Source organism: Juglans microcarpa x Juglans regia, chromosome 5D, assembly GCF_004785595.1.
Source record: "Juglans microcarpa x Juglans regia isolate MS1-56 chromosome 5D, Jm3101_v1.0, whole genome shotgun sequence".
Classification (NCBI taxonomy): Eukaryota; Viridiplantae; Streptophyta; class Magnoliopsida; order Fagales; family Juglandaceae; genus Juglans; species Juglans microcarpa x Juglans regia.
In genome coordinates, this window is record NC_054602.1 from 34,212,073 (window position 1) to 34,237,253 (window position 25,181).

The 25,181-nt window shown below is 36.0% G+C and overlaps 5 protein-coding genes and 1 non-coding gene across 8 annotated transcripts; 2 read left to right on the forward strand and 4 right to left on the reverse strand.

Annotated features, from left to right (window-relative positions):
* Window positions 1-2,541: 2,541 nt before the first annotated feature.
* On the reverse strand, window positions 2,542-2,623 carry TRNAS-CGA. The gene has a single exon. It is a non-coding gene; the product is annotated as a tRNA-Ser (tRNA).
* Window positions 2,624-2,696: 73 nt separating this feature from the next.
* LOC121264628 (kinetochore protein SPC24 homolog) lies at window positions 2,697-6,096 on the forward strand. The gene is made up of 5 exons (XM_041167898.1): window positions 2,697-3,021; window positions 4,609-4,750; window positions 4,845-4,946; window positions 5,591-5,664; window positions 5,783-6,096. Exons 1-5 carry the CDS (start codon window positions 2,844-2,846, stop codon window positions 5,890-5,892), a joined length of 606 nt encoding a protein of 201 aa, XP_041023832.1. The 5' UTR covers window positions 2,697-2,843; the 3' UTR covers window positions 5,893-6,096.
* A 671-nt stretch (window positions 6,097-6,767) lies between these two features.
* LOC121264629 (gamma-interferon-responsive lysosomal thiol protein-like) lies at window positions 6,768-9,312 on the reverse strand. The gene is made up of 5 exons (XM_041167899.1): window positions 8,879-9,312; window positions 7,813-7,878; window positions 7,472-7,612; window positions 7,172-7,264; window positions 6,768-7,080 (listed from the first exon to the last, which is right to left on the reverse strand). Exons 1-5 carry the CDS (start codon window positions 9,242-9,244, stop codon window positions 6,988-6,990), a joined length of 759 nt encoding a protein of 252 aa, XP_041023833.1. The 5' UTR covers window positions 9,245-9,312; the 3' UTR covers window positions 6,768-6,987.
* Window positions 9,313-11,761: 2,449 nt separating this feature from the next.
* On the reverse strand, window positions 11,762-14,531 carry LOC121264630 (gamma-interferon-responsive lysosomal thiol protein-like). Its single transcript, XM_041167900.1, has 5 exons — window positions 13,912-14,531; window positions 12,967-13,032; window positions 12,588-12,725; window positions 12,391-12,483; window positions 11,762-12,155 (listed from the first exon to the last, which is right to left on the reverse strand). The coding sequence occupies exons 1-5, from the start codon at window positions 14,167-14,169 to the stop codon at window positions 11,934-11,936; spliced, it is 777 nt and encodes a 258-aa protein (XP_041023834.1). The 5' UTR covers window positions 14,170-14,531; the 3' UTR covers window positions 11,762-11,933.
* Window positions 14,532-15,593: 1,062 nt separating this feature from the next.
* On the forward strand, window positions 15,594-20,376 carry LOC121264631. Of its 2 annotated transcripts, XM_041167901.1 has the most exons (4): window positions 15,594-15,752; window positions 16,689-16,834; window positions 17,895-18,625; window positions 19,611-20,376. In XM_041167901.1, exons 3-4 carry the CDS (start codon window positions 18,121-18,123, stop codon window positions 19,670-19,672), a joined length of 567 nt encoding a protein of 188 aa, XP_041023835.1. In that variant the 5' UTR covers window positions 15,594-15,752; window positions 16,689-16,834; window positions 17,895-18,120; the 3' UTR covers window positions 19,673-20,376. The 2 variants fall into 2 exon arrangements, 1 of the variants encoding a protein (XP_041023835.1); XR_005940536.1 differs by lacking the exons at window positions 17,895-18,625; window positions 19,611-20,376 and adding an exon at window positions 17,170-17,551.
* Window positions 20,377-20,889: 513 nt separating this feature from the next.
* Window positions 20,890-24,609, reverse strand: LOC121264633 (ferritin-3, chloroplastic-like). Of its 2 annotated transcripts, none has more exons than XM_041167903.1 (8): window positions 24,236-24,609; window positions 22,483-22,566; window positions 22,329-22,389; window positions 22,148-22,235; window positions 21,762-21,823; window positions 21,595-21,660; window positions 21,329-21,392; window positions 20,890-21,174 (listed from the first exon to the last, which is right to left on the reverse strand). In XM_041167903.1, exons 1-8 carry the CDS (start codon window positions 24,592-24,594, stop codon window positions 21,122-21,124), a joined length of 837 nt encoding a protein of 278 aa, XP_041023837.1. In that variant the 5' UTR covers window positions 24,595-24,609; the 3' UTR covers window positions 20,890-21,121. The 2 variants fall into 2 exon arrangements, with proteins under 2 accessions (XP_041023837.1, XP_041023836.1); XM_041167902.1 differs by lacking the exon at window positions 20,890-21,174 and adding an exon at window positions 21,188-21,241 and having other exon boundaries at window positions 21,282-21,392.
* Between the last annotated feature and the right edge of the window lie 572 nt (window positions 24,610-25,181).

Sequence of the window (25,181 nt, forward strand, 5' to 3'; positions counted from 1 at the left end):
TCATTCTATTTCACATCCGATGGTCACAAGAGCCAAGTCCAACATCCATTGCCCTCTGGTTCGTTTCGATGGTACGGTACCATGGCCTCCACCCAAACCCAGCTTTTCCCATACCTCTTCGGTGTCTTCCCATTCTTCCTCGTCTGTCTTCATACCCGAAGAACCCGATTCGTTTACTGAAGCCTCCAAATACCCAGAATGGAGGACAGATATGCATCTTGAGTTTCAAGCTTTAATGAACAATCACACTTGGGTGCTTGTTCCTCCATCTCCTCACTATAATGTCTTGGCCTCCAAATGGATTCTCAAATCCAAACGCAGAGCTGATGGCTCCCTGGAACGCCGCAAGGCTAGACTTGTGGCTAAGGGATTTCATCAACAACCTGGCTTGGATTACTCAGAAACCTTCAGCCCTGTCGTGAAACCAGTCACCATTCGTCTCCTTCTTTCCCTTGCCGTTTCCTCCAACTGGCCACTCCATCAACTGGACATACAAAACGCCTTCTTGCACGGTGATCTTGAAGAGGCAGTGTTCATGCGTCAGCCACCGGGGTTCGTCCATCCAGAACATCCTACTCATGTATGTAAGTTGTTTAAATCCATCTATGGTTTGAAACAGGCTCCTAGGGCTTGGTTTGCTAAACTATCTGATGTTTTAATTTCACTCGGGTTTCATGGTTCTAGGTCCGATTCTTCACTGTTTATCTTAAACACTTCTACTGGCTGTATTTACCTTCTCATCTATGTAGATGATATCATAGTCACGGGTTCCAGTACTGCACTTATCTCTGATTTTATTTCCTCCCTCAGTACACATTTTCCAGTTAAGGACTTAGGGTGTTTACATTATTTCCTAGGAATTGAAGTAACTCGTAACTCCTCTGGTCTTTTCTTATCTCAGTCCAAATACATTTGTGATATTCTTACCCGAGTCAAAATGCATGCCTCTAAACCAGTATCCACTCCGATGTCAACATCTACCAAACTGACTGCCTTAGATGGTTGTACATTTGAAGATGCTCAACTGTACAGAAGTGTGGTTGGAAGTCTTCAGTACTTAGCATTCACTCGTCCAGACATCTCGTTTGATGTTAATCGTGTGTGTCAGTACATGCACTGTCCACGGCTGCCCCACTGGCAAGCTGTTAAAAGAATTTTACGTTACCTAAATAACACTCAAAACCTTGGTTTGTGCTTCTCTTCATCTTCCTCTCCTACACTGTCCGCTTTCTCTGATGCTGACTGGGCCGGTTGCCCAGATGATCGCAGATCCACAGGTGGTTTTTGTGTGTACTTTGGGACTCATCTCATTTCCTGGGGTTCAAAGAAACAGCCTACTATAGCCAGATCTTCCACAGAGGCTGAATACAAGTCAATAGCAAATACGACGTGTGAAATTCTTTGGCTTCAATCCTTACTGCGTGAGCTGGGTGTTGTTCTCAAACAACCCCCCACACTCTGGTGTGATAATTTAGGTGCCACATACTTGGCAGCAAATCCAGTTCTTCATTCTCGCACCAAACACGTTGACTTGGATTATCACTTTGTTCGTGATAGAGTAGCAGCAAAGACACTTCAAGTATCCTTCATTTCCAGCAAGGATCAAATTGCGGACATTCTTACCAAGCCACTTTCAGCTGCACGGTTCCATCTTCTTCGATCAAGCCTCACTATTAAAACAGTGCCGCTTGACTCGCGGGAGGGTATTAAGGCATCACCAACGCAACTAACAGAGTCCACAACAACAGAGCACTAAGTGGAATGTATACTGCTGTGTAACAACCCTCTGCTGTGTAATATTCTAGAATTCTGCTATGTAACAGAATGGACAGATGTCATGTATTAAATGGAAAGAATATTCTGGGTTGTTACTCATTGCTTCTATAAATAGAGGCCTATTGTGTATATGTCCAGAAGTGGAAAAACAGTGAATTAATTGAAGGTACTCTGTGTATGGCCTTTTTACAAACAGATGGTGTGTTGTTGTATTCTTTATAAACCATAGTTTTCAATTATTATTATTTTTTTTAGAAATAGTGTTTTATTATTAATGTTTTGCCGAGAGTTCTGTCTAAGAAAATTGACAATGACTTAGTCATTAATTAGTCATTGTCAAGTTTAAATTTTGACTAAAATTTAAGATTTTGTCTATAGCCAAAATTTTTGAAGAGATTAATTCATATTGAACTAACAATTCTAAAATCAAAATAGTAATATAATATTATATATTTTAATAATATTTTAAAAATACATTTGTATTAATATTTTGTAAATACACTTGTATTTAATATTTTGTATTAAAATTAAAAATATAATATTTAAAAAGAAAGGTAGCTATTTAGTGAGTAACTGTAGAAAGACTTCTACAGTGACTCTCTAAATATGACTGAATTTTAAATTACTGTAGTTCAAAACTTTACAAATAATTTTAATTCAAAAATAGCTAAAATTTAGACTTGAAAATGCGATTGCCAATACTCTTAACAATTATAAGAATGTGAGATATATTTTATGATAAAAGGCAGAAAAAAAAATTGAAGACGTCGACAGCAGGATTCGAACCTGCGCAGGCATAGCCCAACAGATTTCGAGTCTGTCTCCTTAACCACTCGGACATATCGACTCGCTGCCTTATGGTTTGAAGATTTATTTATAAGTTGTAAATATGTTGAAACGGTTGAGTTTTTAATCAAATTTTTCTTCCCTCTCATTTCCTCTTCGTTTTTCCCGCTATCACGAAAATTCGGTGCCCTAATTTCTGAATCTTATTTTTTGAAAAAGAGAGTCTGAAACCCTAGACTACCATAGAAACCGATCCGGTGCGAGAACGACTTCTCTAGAAAATGGTTGATTCCTCTAGAAACATCGACGTGGAGCAGCTGATCTCCTACAGCGACGACCTCGTGCGCGTCTTGAAGGACAAGAGAGACCTCAGCAACATCTCTCAGTGCCTGGAACACTCCAAGGCCCTCCGCTCTTCCTGCGACGCCGATTTCCTCGAGGCCCAATCCTTACTTCAAGGTTTGTCTCTTCACTTATTTCAGACATTAAAATCAACATCTTCTTTTTTCTGTCTCATAAACTAATTTGCTTCGCCACTAGTTTTGATTAAGTGCTTTAGATTTTTTTTTTTTCTCTTTGTAGTTAATGGTTTATATTTTCCGAAACATTTTTTCCCCTTCTAAAGACCTGTAATTTTATTTTCGTTATGTATCATATCTGTAATTATGGTAACATTTAAGCCACAAATGTCGATTTTTATAGTTTCCTGAAAAAAACGTTTATGGTCATCTGTGGTTTGCGTGACCCTGTGCTTGAGTCCTGGATCGGATGAATGCATCTAGTTCAAATTAGAAGTAACCTGTCTTGGTAGTTTAATTCGTGCAAACTGTTGAAAAAGAAATACTTTTTGAATATTTGAACCAGCACGTGAACCCATTTTGTTTTGCAGTTTTAGAAAAGAGAGCGTGGCTGTAAAGAGTGATGGGACGGAGACAATGTGCTGCTTACTTCTTATGATGATGTTTATATTGTGAGCCCTTTCAGTGGTAGTGAGCGTGGGTGAATATTAGAGCAGTATAAATACAATATAAGTAGTTAAAGGAGGATGGGTTTCAGGGAGTACGGAGATTTAAAATCCCTATCCTTGGCAAGGTTGGACCTACCTGGTGCACTACATGTCCTAGTTAAGATTCTCGTGATTGTGATCTTAGAACAAGAATCAGGGTAATAATATGTGTTGCAGCGTATAGTGATCGTAGATGACCATAATTATGGAAAGGTAATTATTTGTGATTATATATACACATATTTGAGGCACACGTGGGGTTTATGTTAAAAATTTAAAAGAGAAACTCACAAACTGCACCACCTTAAGATCTAGGAGAAAAGCTCGCTGGCTTTTTTCTAAATTTGTGGACATGTTTTCTTTCATCCCTTGAGATGGAACAAAATTATTCTTTGAAGCTCACTTTCATGGTAAACTCATATGAATTCATGTTTCTTCAAGGAACAAAATCATAGTGAAGATCTGCTACTATGCTCTTTTCCACAATGTTTTGTGATTGGTTGTTTAGGCACACGCCCTGTGGGTCTTGAATTTATAACCACATCCTCTGTCCCATTTTATGTTATCTTCTTGTAAAAATTTTCATGCTAACGTAGAAAGCTTGTCAAGACTTTTGATCACTCAGAATGGGGATAGTTTTTTGAGTATCCTACTTTAGATTTGAGAATAGTGATAAAATTCCCTCATGCAAATTTGACACCAAAGCCAGAATTTCTAATGTGGTTGTGCGAATTGGAAACATTAATGAACGGTTCAAATTGGGCTTGAATTATTTTAATTTTGATATTGAAGCCTTAGAAAGATATAGCTGATGCAAAGATGTTTGCTTGTTTTTCTTTAGTTATGAGCTTAAGATATATAAGCTGAAAATGTACTTTTTAATATCACTGATTAACATTTAAAGTTTAGTCAATGTCATATCTGAGAGTTTAGGTTTCAATCACATGCTATCGCCAACTGAAAGGATCTTAATTGCTTTACGCTTGTCTTGTATATTTTGAGGCTATAGCGTGCACTTGACATGTTCTTATATGATACAGATTATCAGAAAAAGATAGATGAATGCAAGAAGAGATCAGAGGAGGCTAAAGCTGAGGTCGTTGCAGATTCTGAAATCGACCTTCTTCAGAAAGAATTGGATGAGGAAATTGAGAAAGAACATTTTTTTATGGATGAACTTAGATAAGTATATTGTCAATTTTAAGCATGAACTCTTTTCAATCCTTGGTTTTATTCAATGGCGTTGATTATTGAGTCTCTCTTTTACATAGAACACAATTATCACAAACGAGATTAATGATTTGGAACTCCAACGGGTTTCTGTTCAAGAACGAAGGCAAATTTTGAAGAAACTTGAGCAGGATGAGCTGAGGGCACAGTAAGTATATGTTTTCTCATTTTATAGCACAGAAGGTAAATGGCGATAATCTAGCTAAAAAAAGAAACTAAAGTGATTAGTGCTTGAGTGCCTATTAATTTATTTATTGCTTTAGGTTCGTGTGTTGAAAAAGCAATTGTGTTCTTCTATGAGTGTACTATTTATAGGCCGTTGTGGCTACAACTTTTCTATCTTTAATAATTTATTTACACCAGATCTTTATATATAAATTAGTCTCATATAAAAAGTCAGGATATTAGCCAAACTGCTACAAGCTTGACAACTTGTGGAACCTTTTACAGTTTATTATGTTTGTGGGGGACTATTATCGTCTCCATAAATGTTTAATCATGCCTGAGTTTGTCAAGCTTAGATGTATGATTAAACATGTATGGAGATTCATTTTTGTTACTTATAAGATGAATATTTGAGGGTTGTAGGACATTGTTCATGAAATTGTCCGGAATCTTTTGCTGCGGTGTTTACTGACCTCTCTCTCTCTCTCTCATGAAAATAGTTATGAATCTTTTGCAGCAGTGTTTGCTGCAGTGTAGGACATTGTGTGCGTGTGTCTGTGTGAAGAAGAGCAGAATAACAGTTTTACTTCCATAAATCCAAAAGCCAACGTCTATGTTATCTTGCAGGAGGATGCTTTCATTGTATGCGTCTGTCACAAATATCATACCAAACTTGGATGACGAGTCCAGATTCTCAGGGCGTATCCTTCTGCTGTTGTTTAGCATACTTGATATGTTTTCTTTTGCATGGCTATTTTCAGATTCAAGGTGGCCAAATATTATCTCAACTCTGTTCTCCTTAAGCCTTGTCAATTGCAGATATTGTGGATAGGGATAAAAAGGTGGTCGAGAGGTTTGAATTTGACCTAACGAAGATAGATTGCCTTGATGCATGTAATGCCATTTGGAAAATGATAAGTTCATCGTAGATAATGAACAATTTTCCATTCAGATGGCATGTGTAATATAGTGTGCTAATTCTCTTAGTCCTTTTTTTTTTTATTTGTCTGGCGTTTCTAGGAACTTCTCATTTTTGCATATTCCAAGCTGTAATATTTAGTTTGTGTTTGCAATAAGTTATTGTGAAGCACAATTTTCTATATTTATTTCTACGAGTTGGGTTGGTGCCTGCAGCCAGCAAGAGGTACGTACTCTAGTTTCATTATTCATTTGTTTTTTTATTCAAGAAACAAAAATGTGATTTTCTAGCATATGATTATTTACATTTGCAACAAAATAACATGAAATCAGGCTTGATGTTATAATAAAATAGTAAAAGTTATTGGATCTATATTATCACCTACTATTTAAGCCTAGTGTTCTCATTTCCTATTACTACAATTTCATGAGGTCATGTATTGCAGTATCTTTTCCCCTCATTAGCATCCTTTTCCTGAAAACATTTGATGATGAAACCAATGCCCAGAAAAGCATACTCGAAACAACCAAAATAGAAAAGTTTTAACTTTAGCAAATGCAAAAGAAGAGACTTCCTCTATGATTCTTGTTTTATTCCATCCATTGATTAAATTTAATCTGTGTATCAGCAACATGCTTTTTATGACTTGAAGTTCACCTAACTTTTTCATTATCCCTTGTGTATATGTTTACCCCTTTTGCCTTTGTAAAACCATGCTAAATGAAAAATATTATAAATTACTAATTTAACATATTATAAGCTATTATATTATAAAAATAACTTTTGACAAAGCGTCAATGTTAGCACAGTGATATCTAAAGTTTGATCGAGCACTCGTAGTACTATCTTTTCTTTTCGTACTATCCTTTATGCAAGTTTGTGCCGAGAAATCTTATAAATTTTATTCAAGTGCAGAGAGGGATCAATAATTATCAAGCAGTATTGTTTTTTAGTGAACACAATGTAGATCATTCTGAAGCTTCCATTCACATGCAAGGTAAGAAATCATGAAGTTTGTAGTTGCCTAGGATATTGGTTTGATTAGGGTCCAGTCTTATAGATTCACATGTATTGCAAATTTCATTGATTACATATGCCTTGTAATCTAGTTGATCTGAGTTACAAGTGATTTGCAGACCTCGGGTGCACCATTGCCTTTGTATGCCTTGCAGATGTAGGCTGCAAAATTTTGATACTCCTGCATTAAGAATAGCAGCCATATATTGATGAGAGAGAGAGAGAGAGAGAGAACAAGGGGGGTATGTTTAATAGATTAATTAGGGACTAACCTCTTGGAGTGGATGATTATTCACCACCACCCATGGCACAAATGTATGGGGGGGATTTAAACGGGCAGTTTCATCAGCATACTTCTGCACAAGCTGCATATCAATTTCCTTTTAGACCTCACCATTTAAGGTATATGAGAAAGCAGCATATCTCATTCCCTAGTGTACATTAACTAAGTAGCCAAACACAAAATTTAAGAAATCTCTAAGTAGAATACTGAATGGCTTCTAGGATTAACAAATCAGTTAGGAAGTAAAAAAGCTAGGACAATAAGACCAAAGGGTAATAATGAAACCAACCTTTGTTCCATTTCCACTAATATAGCAATCCAAAACAGGTTTCTTGGGTAACCCCAGAGAGGTGAAACAACTTTTCCAGTCTTTTTGCCTTCCTTCAATGGCTAGAAATTCAAAGCAGTATATCAAAGCGTAATGCTTGTTCTGCAATGGAGAATTAGCAATTGAGAGACAGCTTTAAAACCACAATATGCAAGAAGTCATGTCTCTTGGCTTCCAAAGTAACTCTGTAAAGAGGAAAGTTCTTTGAGAGACAATGCTCTGATGACTTCTGAATGGATGGAAGATTGGTATCTGATTTAGTTATGAACTTATGAGTAATATGGAATAGAAAGCAGCCACACCACATTTTGCAAGACATCAATGGCACAGGCTTCCAAAATATTGAGTATGCATTCATCCGGGCCATGCTACAAAATATTGTCAAAATTCAAATCCAAAATGAGAAACAATCATATCTAAAGATTAAACAGGGTTTTATTGCAAGTAATGTTGAACATTTTCATTGATAGAGGTGACATGCCACAATAACTATGCCGGTGGCAATAGATTATATGGTGCCAAAACATTGGGAATAGAGTAGCTGAGCAGCAAAGTATACATTCCAAAGGTCATGAGGACAGAGTGGGAGGACCCATATATTGCTAATGAGTAAAGTATGAACTTCACTGTAATGTCATGGGACTGAATCTAATGAACCCATTTCTTTTAGAGAAAGTTTACTATGCGGCTCCACTATGACCGTTCAATTTTACAGCTGGTCAAAATTATTATTATTTTTTTTTACTTAATGGTTAAGGAAGTGATTTTAAATGTATTGATGTATTTTTTTTATTTTTTAAAAATATTTAAATGTATTAAAAAAATATGAAAAAAAAAAAAAAAACAAAACAAAACCACTGGGTAGCACGCCCAGCTGTAAGAGTGGGGCGGCATAGTAGTCCCACTCTTTCTTTTATTTGCTTTTATTTACTGCAATGTAATGTTTGTTTTGAAATATTTATTGGGATCCTCCGCCCCCTCTTAATTTCATTAATCTACTTTGATCATGGAAAAAGAGTAAAGTATGGATCTATTTTAGGAGACTTCAATTGGAGCTTCATCGACCAGTATAATCCCTGTTTGGTTGCAGAGAAAACCATTCAACTGATCATAACACACGTCTTAGTTGGATTTCACTTTGGACAACTTATTACTTAAGCGATCAAAACTCTTATTTTTTTCCTATTTTCCAGCAGCATTTTCAGCAACCAGTAATGGAAACCTCATACTAGTGCTCAGTCAACTCTGCTAGGCATATACATCTGAAGGAAAAATAACATCGTCTCTGAGAGAAATCCCGGAGTAAACAAGTTCTAAACACAGCTATTCAATCTAATAAAAACCAAAATGGGGATGAGAATATGTAACCTGACAAACAATGCCATTGCTAGATTTATTGATGTAAGAGTTGCCCCAGGGAACTAGCCTGAGATTGATGATGTTGATGAGGTCCTCGTAGAAGACTCCCGTGAGGTTTTTCACTATGAAAGTTGCGCAAAATGGACACAAAGTATCATAGTATAGAGAAAGATTAACCTTCTGAGAATCAGTTGCAGAGACCTTGATGAGAGAATCATCAGTTGGGTAAGCAGGAATGGCGTGAAGAAAAGAAGATAGGAGCAAGGTCCAGAAGAAAACTATTACACATGTGAAGAGCAAATTGGGAGCAGTCATTTTGTTTGAGAGCGGATACAGTACTGCTAGTACTGGAGGCTTGTCTAGGAGGTTGTGCATGTATTTATAGTTTGAGCAAGCTCTGCTTTTCAAAGTGTCATGGGAAATTTTGTGTCCCTTTCCTACTGCTTCTTCAGTGTCGTAAGGAATTATTTATATTTTAAATGATTTAAGCCATGAACTACTTGGGTCATGGATGAACTCTTTCAATGTGGTCCGAAGGAAGATTCCTCTGTACATAACTGCTGAAAAGGATCAAATGGCCTGTAGGTTGTTTCCCATGAGATCAACACTTTCACGAGAGAATTACCATTTTAAGATGCAATACAGCTTTCTCTGCAATGTATCAACCACAAGAGGAGAATTCCAGGCGGCTTGGATGTAGACTTCTTTTTCTTTTTTCTTTTTTTATTTTTCTAAAGTGACTTCATTAGTAAAATAAAGTCACTATAGAAAGTTAATGTATATTACAAACTATATTTCGTTGACTAGAGAGGACCCTTCCCACTATGAAATTCTAACAAGTATCTTGATATTTCTATCATAGGGATTTTTTTAAAATTTGTTATTGGAATATGCTTTTTTTGCAATGGAATGCGCGCATCGATTTTAGAATTGATGTATCTTGACTGTTCTCTATTCTTCAAGATCTTTTAACAAAAATATGATATCTCTTGCTTCTCATTCTGATTCCCAGTTGTTTGCTAGGATGTAGACTTTAGCAGACAAGACTCAAAACAATAATTACATGTCGGATCAAAGTTATCTATGAATGTTATGCTTTTGTTAATTGATGTGTGCAATAAAAATGCTTGTTAAACATGTCATGTTTTGGACTAACGTGATGACTACAAGATTTCATTATAGCAAAGCAAAAGAAAAATGTTTCAAATAAAAAATTACCATATAAGTAATGTGAATGATATATTTTAAGAGTAATATTATACATCATACTGTCATCCTATTTTAATCATATTAAGTAGTATGTGACACATTCATCACTATTAGATGATAAAGAAGCATGTAATAAATGATTATTTAATGATGATAAATGTGTCATATCATACTTAGTATGATGAAAGTGGGAAGGTAGTATGATATATAGAATTTTCTATATTTTAAATACCGATTTACAAATGAGTAATATTATACATCACACTCTCGTCTTATTTTGATTATACTAAGTAATATCTGGCATATTTATCACCATTAGATAATACAGAAATATGTAATAAATAATTATTTAATAGTGATAAATGTGTCACATCATACTTAATAGGATGAAAGTGAGATAGTAGTATAGTGTGTAAAAATTTCCTTTACAAATAAAATAATTCATCACCTATAAATGAATCCAATGGCAATGGGTCAAAATGTACCCGTTCCAGCGTCACTTCCCTCCTTTCCCACCACAGTTTTTAAACCACTCATGTGGAGTGGTCCATCCAAAAGGACTCAAATCTCTTTCCTCATTATTGAATTTCTAAATTTCCGAGGAAAAAGAAGGGTAAAAAGCAAAGCAAATGACCCTCTTCGTGGTTTTTCATTTTCTGCTCCAAATGAATCCAAGTTCGCTGAGAAAGCCATTTGGGTACTTTTGGTCTTTGGATTGTCGATACTGCTCCAAACGAGAGAGACACTGCATCATCTGTAAGACTGTAAATATGTTGACATTACGTGTATATTGGCAGGTTTGAACAGGATTCTGGAAAATGACACATGTATCATCATTTTCCTTTACATAATCATATTTTAAATAAAGAATATTTTTATAAAATAATTTATAAAAATACCATCATTTTATAAAATATATATATGTACTCATTTTAATAAATAGTTACGCTAAATAGTTGTAAAAATATTGTGTGCATCATTGTTAGCTAGAAATTATGGGTGGCCATCGCTCCCGGCTCCACCCGCGTTAGTTATATTAGTATTTTTTTAATATTTTTAAATATTTAAAAAAATAAAAAATTATAATATTATTAAAAAGTATTTTTTTAATCATCCCAACAGAAAGAGTAGTCTTTTCCAGAACAGAAATGCTAAATGTCTCGAAAGTGTGTCTTGAAAATGTGTCCCGAAATTTTTTTTTTTTTTACTTAATGATTAAAAAAATATTTTTTAATAATATTGTAAATTTTTTATTTTTTTTTATAAATATTTATAATAATTAAAGAAATACATGAAATAAAAATAAAATATACATTTTGAGACATAAATTCGGGATAAATCTTCGGTTGGTGTAGTATTACTTTTTCCAGAAATTATACCGAGATTCTTGCAGCCCACTCGTACCTGGTCACATCCCATCAAAATCCTTTTGCGCCCTTTTCCAGAAGACAGTTGACGACCCACAAGTTCTTTTCATCATTGTAAAGAAGGAAAAATAACTTTTTTTCTTTTCTCATTCTACACGGGTCGGTGAATCATACCAAATACCAATTTGAAACAGAACTGTGAAATGGGAATTTTGAAGGGATAAATCAGACTTCCAAAAAGCTAAATCATCACATCACTCATCATCATATGTTGCCAAATTGTCATTCATATAAATAGACCAAACCAGTAAAGAGATGTAAAAACTAGTTGGGCCATATATAAATAACTTCAATCAAGAAGAGAGAGTCTTACAACAGTATGTATGAACTCAGCCAATAAATAATCATTAAAGCATCAGGTGGACCAGCCATGATAACATAAAGTTTTGTATTGACGTAGATTTTAATGAATCATGAAAGATCCATCTTCATCCCCGGTGTGTCCAAGAATCGTTTGCCGGTCTTGGGATATTTTCATTTCCTGTTGCTGCGGATGATGTAAAGTTCCTTGCTTTATCTGCATAGCAAACTGGATGGAGGGAATTTGCTTTCTCAGTCGAGTCCATTTGAAACGTAAGTGATATGCAGGCCTCAGGTCTAGGATTGCCTTTGTAAGCCTTGCAAATATAGTTCATAAAATTTCCGTAGTCCTGCCTCAAGAAAGATACTATTCAGAAAAGAACTGAAAAAAAGGTCTAGAGCAATGTTGCTTTTCGTTCTTCATCATAATAATTAATATGACAAAGTTTAAATGATTTTATAGGTCTAAAACTCAAAGTAAAAGACATTGAAAATAAAATGCAATGAATAGATATGATTGAAGATAACAAAATTAAGAGTAAAGAACAACATTTCTCGAAGGCCAAAGACCAAAGATTGACCAACCTCTTGGAGTGGTTGATTATTCACGACAACCCATGGCACAAATCTATGAGGTGGATTAAGCTGAGCAGTTTCCGTAGCATGTTTTTGTTCAATCTGGTGATCAAAATAAATATGGACTTAGCTAATGAAAAACAATGAAGAGGGCACGCACATAGGCATTGGACCAAACATGCTATATATTAGCAAGTGAAACTAACCCTGTTTCCATAGCCACTATTGTAGCAATCTATTGGTACAGTTCCCAAACCTGTCATATCAAAGCAATTGGTCCACTCATTGTGCTTGCCCTCCAAGCTGAGACGCTCAACGCAGTGTATAAATCGAAAATGCCTGACCTGCACCAGACTCAAATTGATACCAAAACATATACAAATTGATACCAAAACATATACAGGTCAGCAAACATGTTTCATTTTCAACTATAATCATAAGCTCTTGTGCTAACTTATCAACCGTGCCAAAAGCTCATTTCTTTGATTTACAAACATGAAAATTAGTATTACTAATCAGTCAGTGGGGTCACTGAAGATCACAATCAAAGGTTGCCCCCCTCTTTAAGGCGTTGGAGGGCCTTACCACATCAGGATAGATAGTAATGGTGCAGGCTTCAATGGTGTTCAGCAAGCATTCATCTGGCCCATGCTGCAAAATTGGTAAAAATGGATATTAATTGAAATAAATATAACTTTTTGCGGTAAGAAATTTATCTAATTACAGCACAATACATAATGAACATCTTTGTTGTTTGTTTGTTTGTTTGTTTGCTTTTACTAAATCAGTTGCTTCTGTTTATTTTTAATACCTAATGGCTGGTGCAGGGGACCCATAATACATTAAAGGCCACCATGAATTGCCCCGTGCCCTGTCGGTATAGACGTGTTAAAGTTTACACAGTCAACCGCCAGAACAGAAAACTTAATTTAAAAGATAATGATAGGCTTAAGTACCTCCTACCACTCATTAATTATCATTACTATAAATAGAGTTGAAATAAAATAATTTATAATGCATTTTATTGTATTTTTCTGCATAATGTATGTTACGTGTAGCAGTGATTATATCGATTTTTCTCTTTCATGAAAATTTATAGTAATTATATCTACAACTTCTGAGGATTTCTCTGTAAAGATTAGAACCTACAATTTGTTACCCACCATTTTGTTAACACAAAGTGATCAAAGACACATCAATTAACTACAAATCAACGGATTTATTACGCATGTTAATAGAACACATGATAATTGTTTGCAGGTTTACTTGCTCGCGTTTAATTGGATTTCTAATCAATTACCGGTTAGGATAGGAATATAAAAATGAGTACAAGAATAGGACAATTAGCTGCAGCTTGTGCTTTCTTCCCACTATTAAGATTAAGTTTTTCTTTTTTTTTTCATCAATCACCAGAGAATAATTGAAATGTAATACTTAAAAACCAAATAAACAATCCCAAATGAATATATGTGTACACACACACACAGAGGAGGAAGATGACGATGATGGAGACGGAGACGGAGAAGTGACCTGGCAAACGAAGGTGCCGTCCGATTGGATCCAGGCGTTGCCCCACGGGATCATCCTGAGATTGACGACGGAGATGAGGTCGTTCTGGAAGATCTTCACCAGATAACTCACTATGAAATTCGCACAATAAGGACACAGAGTTTCATAGTAAAGCGAGACGGTAACTTTGTCAGAGGAACGAGAATATGTTGGGGTAGTGAACGAAACCAAGATGTTCGTCAGAACAAGAATGGTGAGAAATCGTCGACAAGCAGCCATTTGCTATGGGTCTCCTGTCCTTCTGTTGGACTGCTTACTGTGAAAGATTTGGTTAGGGAACTCTGCGTGAATAAATACCAAACGATTGGAATTCGCTTGTGCTGCTGCTGCTGCAACGAACGTTACAGTGGCAACTGGGAAGTCCGATGCGTTGCTTAACCTTTTATTTATTCGTTGTGCGATCGACTTTCCAACTTTTTCTTTTTTCAGTGACCCTTTTTCTATCCTCAACAGAACAGGAGACGAGGTGCATCCCAAGGAAGGAGTGGCCTCCACATATCCAAAAGTCTGGCTTTTAAAGCTGCTGTGCTTGAGCTCCTCCACTAACTTTTGTATTCTGCCTTTTGCTTCCCTGCTAAATTGCGTGTCTCAAGCAACCTAAGGCTAAATTGTGTTTATTTCAAGCAACATAAAATTAGACTTCGCATGTTAAAATGAGTTGAATTAAATTTTTTATAAATAATAATAAATTAAGTAATAAAAAGAGTTATATAAAATCCATTTAACTGAGTTTAAATTTTATTTGAATATTTAAATGTTAAATTCTGTTAAGTTTGAAAACCAAACACAGTCTTACTATTTTTAAAATTAATTTAAAAGTTTAATATTTTGATATTAGACTCAACTTAAAAATTTTATATATCCGTAATTCAAAACGAGTTTTGCTGACGTCCTTTCAAATTTTACTAGATACATTCTGCTTAAAAAATATATAGACAAGATTGTTTTAAGTAAAATAATAAAAAAAAATACTTTTACAATGAAATAAGATAAAACATTTCTATTATTCAAACGGAGCATCAATCTTATCTATTCATTTTTTAATTAATATATACAATAAATTCTTAACAAGACAAGCCAAACTCATCCAAAATGACCAAAACTACTGAATAATAACTATGATTGTCATGTATCATTTACACTGCTTATTAATTACTCTTAAAATCTTTTATTGAGTCACTAAAATAAAAAATGATATTTATAGTAATAGAATATGTAAATTTTACGTATTTTTTTTTTTAAAAGTAAGTAAATATTAGACTTACATAAAAAAATTTAACTTTTTAATAAACAAAACGTTACTCTTTTTGTTAAAAAATATGTGAAACTTGCAGCACCATAACTATATATATGGTATTATTCCAAAGTTTCCGACCAAAACCTCACCGCTCCTCAAAATATGAGCAAGAACGTGATCATCTTGGTCCGGAAGAGGATGTAAACCTACCTATAAGGAAGGGCCTTTCAGCCCAATGGGGCATTTGTCAGAGTGGGTTTATAATAGATGAAAGATTGAGCCCAAAGAGCCCAAAAATTCGGTCCTCCATCCCCAGAATCCACCATGACCATCAACTTTCCCTACTGACCTCTGTCTCCCCAGAATGGCATCCATAATAATCCATATCAATTACTCCAAGTTCCAACCTCTTGGATATCTGGTTCAAGAAACCTCCAATCCCCATAACTCTCATCGACCTCCTCTACATCACCAATCGTTTTTACTCAAAATCACAAACCCAACAAGTTTTCTTCACACACACACAAACACACTCTCTCTTGAATTATAGGCAACCGGCGCATCGGTAAGATCACTCCCCCTACTTTTTTTCATTGATATGTTCTGAAAAATGTTATCTTTTATTTATTTATCCTCTGTTGGAATATGACCACATGCCAAACAAATGCATACCAAAAGATCTTATGTATGTTCACTCAACTGGTGTTTCTCCTTTGTTGTTGTTGTTGTTTTGGTCACTTTTGCGCCCAACCGGTACAAGATTAATGTCGATGCATAGGGGACGCAACACATCATTATGGCCTGTATCGACTTATGATTTATCTTCTGTTAAAAGGAAGGGGAGGCTCAACAGGAGCTAATGCTTTCTTAATTAGGTTGAGGGATGTCTTAGCAGAATCTGATTCGAAGGTAGTGGTGGGATGGTTTTTGTCGGGGACTTGTAATTACTGGTATTTGTGGGATTTTTGGGAGGAAGCTTTGGGTCTTATTACTTCTCTCAAGGCTCGAGTGTGACATATTTTTAGAGAGTCTAGTATGGTTGCTAATTTTTTGGCGAAAGAAGGGGTTAATGGTCGGGTAAAGGATTTTTTAGGAGATGATTTTGGTCCGGGGAGATTTCATGGGCTTGTTCGTATGGATAGATAGGGTTTACCTTACATTCATTAAGTAGCCTTGTTTTTTGAGGGGAGTTTTCTTTTTTGTTTTGGAGTTGTAATCATGGTTATTCCTCCACCTTAGTGAGGGTTTTTTATTAATACATGGAGGTGCCACCCTCATTTCTTTAAAAAAAAAAAAAATCTAGGGGTTCATGTAAGTCGTGATTAGTCAACTATTGGAGGATGCTTACGAAAAAGTTCCAAATAAGATGTTTGCCATTTATTTCTGAGGGTCAATACTCTGTTAATTCTCTTTCTATGCGTGTCCATTTGAAATGGTATTGCTACATGTCTAGAACTGGTCATCAAACTAATGTCATGTTTGTGTGTGTATTGTGAGGCAGATACCAATTGGTTAAAATTATATCTGGGTTAAGGCCATGGCCCATGGAAGGTTTTAAATGTAGAACAAGCAATGTGTCAGGTAACATGTGGTGGGGAGTGCTGTCCTCTTGATTCATACATCAAGCTTTGGAATAAGGATGTCAAGGTAAATACTTGCTTCTACTTCAGGATTTCAATTAATTTTTCTGCTTGTTTGAGCTGAAAAATAGCAAGGGGTAAAACTAACGATCTTGCTCGATAATCTTGGAACATTTGAGTGTATTAATTGATAGAATCTGCTTGGTTAATTAAGATTGTTATGACATCTTTATAGGATTATCTTTTTTGGGGAGTTTGAATTGGTAAATGGTGTAAGGTACTTGGTTCATAAAAATTCCCTTGGGAAGTTCAAACAAGAAGTATTTGCATTCTGTAAAACATTGGTTTATAAGTTCATATGCCCCTATAATCTATATCACCCATTGGGGTTTTTTTTAGCAGAGAATATTTAGAATTTTCTACAACCTTAGCATCCAAGTTTAAGACAAGTGGAATTGGACAGTCTCTGATTTCAATATGGTAACGGAGGAAGTCCAGGCTGATTCTGCTGCCAAGGGAAGCAGGCAAGAAAACGCGAAGGGAGGCCAGAGAAGGACCTTCTCCGGTCCAGTTCATGTGGCAAATTTGTAAGGATGATCTCATAATCTTGAAGGTTGTAAGGAAATGACTTCACAATTTTCCCTTCCCTTCATGTGGCAAATTTGTCATGTTCTGGACAATCTTTTTGCATTCAACTACATGTTTTTCTCTCGTCAAATTTGGAGTCATTTCACCTTGGACAGTCGGATTCTGGTACTAATGCAAGAATATGCTTTTGTTTGTATGAGAGGATGGCAAAATTAGATGTAAAAATTCGCTTTTTAGCCCAATTTTATCATTAGTTTGGTAACTTTGGTTATTTGGCAGATGAACCTACTGACAAATTTTCTTCTTCTTTTTCCTTTTAAAACGAATATTAGTATTTTTCCTCTCTCTTTCCATGACAAAAACATCCGAACATGAAAAATAAACACATTTTCAAACTGGCTAATCATTTAACCGGATGTAAGACAAGATTTTCGAAACTCCAAGCTCTACGACAATTTCTACCGACATATTGGGCCGAGGATGCTCTTCGTTAATATTATAATATCTTCACCAGGGTGTTACGTGTGACCTGCTAATAGGCGAAAAGGCTTTCATGAGACAGGAGCTGCAAAATACGTGTAACGAGATCTCAGCTTCTCCCTATGTATGCGACTCTTTGGACGAGGACGTTTGTCCCCCTGCCTATTCTGAATGTGATAAATATCTAGTCCTGGAGCCCAAAGGAAAAATTCTCGAACCCATAAGAGAGACTGAACCCGAGGAAGGAAAGTAAAAGAGAAACAAGATTACAGAAGGGCCGGGAAAATGGAAGATCTACTAGGAGCTGAAAGCCTGGAGCATTCCATGAACCTCACTCCAAAAGGAGGCTCCAAAGAGGTAGATGATCGTGAAGAGGAAGCTGAGAAGAAAGAAAATGGAGCTAAAGGAGGAGAAGAAAGGACAAGTGGATTTATAAACCATCTTCTCTCTAACTTGGTGTCTGGAGGGGAAGGTCAAGAAGAAAAAACCGGGGAAAAAGATGATGAAGAGAAGAGAGGCATCGTGAGTGAGGAGGGTGTTGATCATGATGATAAGGGAGGTGGGTTTATAAGCCATCTTATCTCCAACTTGGTCTCTTCCCATAGTCCGAAAGCAGGGAAAGATAGTAAACAAAAGGTGGAAGAAGGTGACAATAGGGGCTCTAAAGCAGAGGAAGATGCAGGTAGTGATAGTAAAGGTGTACGGGTCCAGAAAGGGAAGTCAAAAGAGGAGAGTGGTGGTGGAGGTATCATCGAAAAGATAGTCTCCCACTTGCCTGCTCCACTTCAAGGTAAATCCTTTTAGACATTATGCATTTACGGCAATATTAGACTGTTTTTGGTAAAATCAACTAAATAAAGCACCATTTACAATTTTCTTTTTTAATGTGACTTGATATTCCAATTTCCAACATTTTTATGGGATGCTGTCAGATATGAAACTTCATAGTTCATCCGAGACTTGGGACTCGTTCTGAGTTCTCTGACTCTGTGTCATCAAGGGTTTTATTATCTTTATTATGATGAAGATAATCTTATGGCAAACGGACGGAGATTACAAAGTCCAAGAATATATCTTGGCAATCCCGGGGACAACCACCCCTATATAAAGCAACTGAGCAACACAAAATAATGCTAGACCATTCGAACAGATCCACAAAACAAAGCCAAGATTACCCATAGGCCATACCCCGTGTGTTCTTAACAAACCAACAGCATTAACAAGGCCCATGTACGCGTCAATAGCAGCAGAAGCAATAATCTAGCAATTCTTAACAAAGCCTGCATATTAGTAAGAACGTTCTCAGCCCCAGAAGCCAGTCAAGATACAACAGTCAACACACATTGACCTGATAACGCATCAATAACATAGGCAGTGGCTCCCCTTCATCGAAGCGACATGCATCCACTAAAATAGCTCCTTTATCCCTACTGGGTAAAATCAATTAGTCCCCAAGTATCAATCAATCCATTGTTCAGTGAGTTTTTTAAGAAAGCCTTCATAGAGCCGATTCTTATCATGACATAGTCTAGTATTTTCGTTGGAACATCAGCATTTATTGTGGGCTTTTCAGTAAAGGATCTCAGGTTCCAATCTTTCCAAATGAAGTAGACAGATTCTGCCAACATCAGCCCTGCCTTCAGGGACAGCAACGATTTACCCTCAAGTTTATTAGGGAAATTTCTTTATATATATGTAATCTTTTCAACATGATTTAGCCTAGTTGAATATGTTCTGTGCATAGATTGACATTTTGATATGATCTTAATGACCAGATGATGCGGCTACCCCGCCAGACGAGGCCTCCATACTAATTCACTCCATCATTCATGACTGAGAAGCACACACCAGGCATTGATTTTTAGGATTGCTCATTTAGAAAAGCTAGATTGCCATTCGATGTATTTCATCTTTCATTTTCTTTTGTTTGTATAATACTTTTTTTCCCTCTCATTTGTTAAGATAGTCTTTTGGAGTTGTGAAAGAACTTTTCCCTAATCTTTTGTTGCCATTGGCGCTTCAATCTTTTAATTTGCTGTTATTGGAAAAGCAGTTTGGCCTTCACACACTCTCTTATGGTGATTATTTTAAGCACTGGTCTCAATCGTTGTAATGCATGTTAGATGGGATTACCTGAAAATTAATCAGGTATTAAAGATCTGAGAATCTCGTACCTACTGCACGTGTAGTGGCGGGGTGTTCTTTTTCCTAATCTAGCTGCACATATTAGAATAAAAACAAATATTTTAAACTGATATCAGTTATGGGAGATCTTTCCTGTAACAGAAAGTCAGCAGGCAAGGAGGAGTTCATAATGTAATGTTTCAGAACAAGGAGTTGGAGGGCGCTCTCTGTGCAATGTGATGCGCACATTGGGTTGTTATAGAGTAGGATGGGGTTGTGCTTGCTACGGATCTGATCAGAGTTATCTCCTAGCCTATGAAAGAACTTTGATTTCGAACCTGAAAGTTCTTTTAGGATTCTATATCGGATATCATTGTCCAGGGATGTTTTTTTTTTTTTTATTATTTGTCCAAAGAGTGATTGGGAGGCCAAGATTTAATCTTGGCAGAGTTGAGATTTTGAGTTATAGGCAAATTAAGACATTGGGATTTTTGGATTGCTGTTTTTACTGAAGTGTGTGGACGGTTTGCCCAGGTGGTATTTTTTACCAGACCTTCAGTAGCCTTAACAGCATTGCACTACCAAGAATGAAAAGAAAAGGAGATAGGGATTTCTTAAAGGCATTGAAGAACCGAACCGAGCTGGAACATCTCGGTACATTGACCGAGTTAACACCATAGATCGAAATTGTAGTCCTACGATCCTACCTCAGGATCGACTGATCGGTTCTCTTGTGAGTAGGTTAAGCGATACTGTCTAGGCTGACATGATGGCAGAAGGAACCACAATGCCTTGTAGGGCGGTTGACACCAGCCACAACTATCAGAGAGCCATTTTGTGTACTATTTGTGATTGAAGTTGAAGAGAGCCCGAAATATCTATTCATGCAATGTATAGAAATTTGTGGAGGGTTTAACAAAACTTTAAATATAACAAGTTTAATGTATTAATTAATATAACATATTCGCTATTATTACAGCTGAGATCAATCCTAATATTTCACAAAGAAGTTTAATGTATTTAGCTGTAACAAGTCTTATTCTCTCGGATTTTTCACTCTAATCATCTTCACAGTTCACTTAAAACAGTTACCATACAAATAAAACCACTTCAGCAGTACGGAGTAGACTCTAACTAAGAGCTAAAACAACACCAGGATTCTTCAAAATGCCTCTTCACCCTTATGGAGGAGCATCTGATCAAAGTGCCACACTCCTGCAAGCCACCAAACAATAAATGCACTTCAAAAAACTGTAAAGGAGGGGATTGAGGAAGAAGAAACGGAAGGTGTTCTTTGAAAAATGAAAAAAGAAAAAGAAAAAAAAAAAAAAGGGCAGTGAATTGTCAATCCTTGAAATCTGAATCATACCGTGTCCTTTACCGACCATCCTCAATTGAGCAACATACTCTGATATCTTCTTAATGGCTTCAACCTATAAAATAACCAGGAAATACGTTTTTCAAACATAAATATAAGACGTCTTTCCATCCTTCTTCATTGTTTGTTTGTGTTTTCTTGCTTTATAGGAAATTAAGGACGAGAGATTCTTTTAAGGCACCATTTAGAGAAAAAAGAATTTGCTTATATCATCGCCAATGCATCACAGACTATGAAGAAATGAACTCAAGGCTCACCTGCTCTTTTAAAAACTCGCTCTCAATGAATTCTGTCATTTGGGGGTCATTGTTACAATCTGCTACCTGTCGTTCGTAAAAAAAACAAAAACAAAAAGGGTTATCTCTTAGGAGGAACAAGGGTAAACAATGCTAAAATGACCCAGAAAGGTGAATGCGTATACTACATTGTGCAAGCTCAGAAGCTTCTCGTTCGTTAACTTCTCCAAAGCCAATGCCAATTCCATAGCTGAAACAAAAACGAGGTACCAAGTTGTTGGAATGAGTAAATTACATCATTTTCTCGAAATATAAACACAGATTGTCGCCTCCATGCAATTAATGAAAACACATATAGCTAAAAGGGCAATGTCTCTCGGAAATGGCAGAAGAGGTTGGTTTCCAACTCGTGTTCATTTCCTTTTTGGCAATTGATCAACTTCATCGAATCAAAAGAAAAGGCATATATAATATATATCTCGATCTCTGTATGTAAACCAGAGATATTGGACTGTCAAGCCATATTCTTACACATCTATATGCATGATGATCGAGGACAGGTGAAGAATCTCACCATACAAAGCATCTCCTTTCTCTTCATCCTCGAATTCTGATGGGGGCGTTACTATACAATGTAGTAGTACTTTTCCACCGCGTATGTTCTAATTAATTACGACAGAGTAATGTTAGATCTTCCAACCAAACACAAAACCACATTAAAAAGAAACCATCTTTTCTAGACATTTGGGACCAACCTGGTATTTGATCAACTTTTCAGCATGCTCTCTTTCTTCTTCACTTGATTCCTTGAAAAACCTGATCATCGCAACAAATTAATTAGCCAGCCATGCATTAACTCGTATGAATACATCAATAAATCACAAGTCAGAATAAGGCTGATTTTTTTACTTGGCGGGGCCCTTGAGAGTTATGTTGTCCCTGTCGAAGAACGCAAACATGGCATGGTACACATATGACACATTGTATTCCACACTGTAACACAAAGCAACTAGCACAGCGTGAGAAAAAATGAGAAATCCGTATAGATAAGGGTACTAACTTCTAAGAATAAAGAAAATGAGAAATGATTTGTAGAAGCACAAACAGACAAGTTTCATAAAGCTATTCTAAAAAAATAAGAGTGCCACTTTGGAACCGTCATTCTGTTCATGGGGCTTTAATAGCCCTCAATAATAGCCGGCCACATCAGCAATACTCCACGGTATATTATGGAACTTCTCACATTCAATAAAATTAACATAAGTGAATGGTCAACAAATCAAAGCAATCATCGTCCAATTTGTAGTGAACTTTGGGAACCCATTCCACATTTTAGTTTCCTTACCTTTCTATGCGGCCAAACACACACAAAAAAATACCACATATATTCTCAATATTTCAGCCCCTTATAACGACGAGTGTACAAAACGGCTAATGGCGACTTCTAATTGCAAGGACAATGGTTGTTGTGTGCTGGAGGGAGATATCTCCCTGGATCTCTTGTGGGAATGAAGAAGACGTTAGTGTTCTATAAAGGAAGGAAAAGCTTTTGCCTTGTTCTTCTTGTCCTGTAAGTTTGCCCAAATGACCTACTGAGAGAAAAACCACATCACCACCGTCGATGACCTCCAAACCCATTTTCTTCTTCATGTTCTCAGACAAAATTCTATATATTCCAGAAAAATTTAATGGCTAAAAGTTGCTTGTCCTTGCAATTGCTAAAAGTTTTGGGAGAGCGTCTTAGGCGAATTTTTGGAAGAGAGAGGGGCTTGGGCAACTGGCAAGGCCAGGTATTCACTTTTTTATAAAAGGAAAACTCTACGTGCAGTATTTTTGCATACTTTTTATGCGCTTTATTAGTATGAATAACTGTATCATTTTTTTTAATATAAAATAAATATTTTAACCTTTTACATTAATAAAATATGTAAAGAGTACATAAAATTGATTTATATAATAAAACTCTAGTTAATATATAACTTATCTATTTGAGACTTACCCTTAATATTGTTCAAACAAAATATTGCAAACCTGCTGTTAAAAAACTGCAGCTGATTAATAAAAATATATTAGCTTTTGATAATAAATTACTCTAATACCTCCTGAAATCGATCCTCACTTATTTCAAAATCTTAAATCAATGGTACAGTTCGTTCACCTAGATTTTCATACACTCTTGCAATATAAAATAAATAATAAAAATATACCTTTTCTGATTAGATTAAGTTTTTGAAACAAGTGAAAATTTTACATAATTTCAGAGAAAAAAATCCTGAATTCGAACTCTAGCTCTTCAGTTTATTCCATTTAATTAGATATTTTATTTTATAAAAAAAATAAATACGTGTCGGGTCCATCCATTAAAATGAAGTTTAGCTCACTCGTGAGTATTAATATATTAAATAAATAATAAAATTTATCTTTTTCCCCGTCATTTAAACATCAAATGATAATTTCACATACTCCTATATACCAAACTATCTTGATATGATATTATCCATCGACAATCAGATCAATTTTTATCTTCTAGAATTAGAAATTTAAGAGAAATTAAACAGCGTTTTTCATTATATATACGGAAGACGATGCAGAGAGATATGCAAACAGAAGATAACAAACAAAATATATATGTATATATATATATATATATATATATACGCACTTGATCTGCTCATTGATGGCCGCTTCACACTCCTTTGAATAGCCCTGCCGAGCGATGGAAACATGAGGGGACACCGGGACAACATGAGCGTCCTTCTTGAGCTCTTCAAATGGCTGAAACAACACTCCAGTGAGAGGTGCATCAACTATCTCGCTTGACGAAGAAACAACGAATTTGTTACTTCCTGATCTTTGGCTAAAGATTACAGAAGCAGTGGACGAAGAGAAAGGATAGTTCAAGGAAGATGCAGATGATGGAGCAGTCCTAGTTGTGAAAAGAAATGAGCCTCTATGTCCATGAGCATCCCCTCTCATTGAAGAGAGAGAAGAGGCTGAAACTGAAAAAGGTCTCAGAAACATTGTTAACTGCGGGACGCTTGGAATTTCAGAACAGAGAAATTGATTGTAATTTGTTGAGAAGAATGGAAATGAAGAAGCGTACAGCGAGGGAGAAAGAGAGAGAGAGAGGGAGATCGATCATGTATATAGTGGCGGTGAAGAACTGCTTGAAGAATTCCAGATGGAATGGGCTTTTTTTGGACCGTAGGATCAATTGAAACGTGGATAGCTGTAGCTGGAACACGTATTAGGGCGTGTGGAGAACTCGTGTGTCTTATCTAGTGCTCAGAATATTGCAAAATATCCGGTCCACGTGTTCAGACACTCGCGTCTTGTCGTTGAGAACCGAACCAGAGAACGACGCAAAATAAATGATCTTAATTTTTATCGTAATTTTTTATTGTTTAAAGAGATTTTAGCATTCTTATATTTAAAATGTTTCATGTTAATTGTTATTTGGAAACGTGATATATTTTTAATAAGAAATGATACTTGCAGTTTGTTGATGTCGTGTTTCACCATTTGGACTCCATCACGATTCCAAATCAGCCGGGCCAGCAAATAAAGCTGAAAAGGGTGCTCCGGTAGCACCTGAGGTCACTCCAATG

Coding starts and splice junctions, on each gene's coding strand:
- LOC121264628 (XM_041167898.1), top strand. CDS start 2,844: ATGGTTGATTCCTCTAGAAACATCGACGTGGAGCAGCTGATCTCCTAC. Junction 4,947..5,590: donor CAGGATGAGCTGAGGGCACA/GTAAGTATATGT, acceptor GTTATCTTGCAG/GAGGATGCTTTCATTGTATG. Junction 5,665..5,782: donor CGAGTCCAGATTCTCAGGGC/GTATCCTTCTGC, acceptor TGTCAATTGCAG/ATATTGTGGATAGGGATAAA.
- LOC121264629 (XM_041167899.1), bottom strand. CDS start 9,244: ATGCACAACCTCCTAGACAAGCCTCCAGTACTAGCAGTACTGTATCCG. Junction 7,879..8,878: donor GCAATGGCATTGTTTGTCAG/GTTACATATTCT, acceptor AATATTTTGTAG/CATGGCCCGGATGAATGCAT. Junction 7,613..7,812: donor TTGATGTCTTGCAAAATGTG/GTGTGGCTGCTT, acceptor TCTCCATTGCAG/AACAAGCATTACGCTTTGAT.
- LOC121264630 (XM_041167900.1), bottom strand. CDS start 14,169: ATGGCTGCTTGTCGACGATTTCTCACCATTCTTGTTCTGACGAACATC. Junction 12,726..12,966: donor TTACTATCTATCCTGATGTG/GTAAGGCCCTCC, acceptor AGTCTGGTGCAG/GTCAGGCATTTTCGATTTAT. Junction 12,156..12,390: donor ATAATCAACCACTCCAAGAG/GTTGGTCAATCT, acceptor TTCTTGAGGCAG/GACTACGGAAATTTTATGAA.
- LOC121264631 (XM_041167901.1), top strand. CDS start 18,121: ATGGAAGATCTACTAGGAGCTGAAAGCCTGGAGCATTCCATGAACCTC. Junction 18,626..19,610: donor CTTGCCTGCTCCACTTCAAG/GTAAATCCTTTT, acceptor CTTAATGACCAG/ATGATGCGGCTACCCCGCCA.
- LOC121264633 (XM_041167902.1), bottom strand. CDS start 24,594: ATGTTTCTGAGACCTTTTTCAGTTTCAGCCTCTTCTCTCTCTTCAATG. Junction 22,567..24,235: donor GCCATCAATGAGCAGATCAA/GTGCGTATATAT, acceptor TTTGTGTTACAG/TGTGGAATACAATGTGTCAT. Junction 21,661..21,761: donor AGCTTCTGAGCTTGCACAAT/GTAGTATACGCA, acceptor TACGAACGACAG/GTAGCAGATTGTAACAATGA.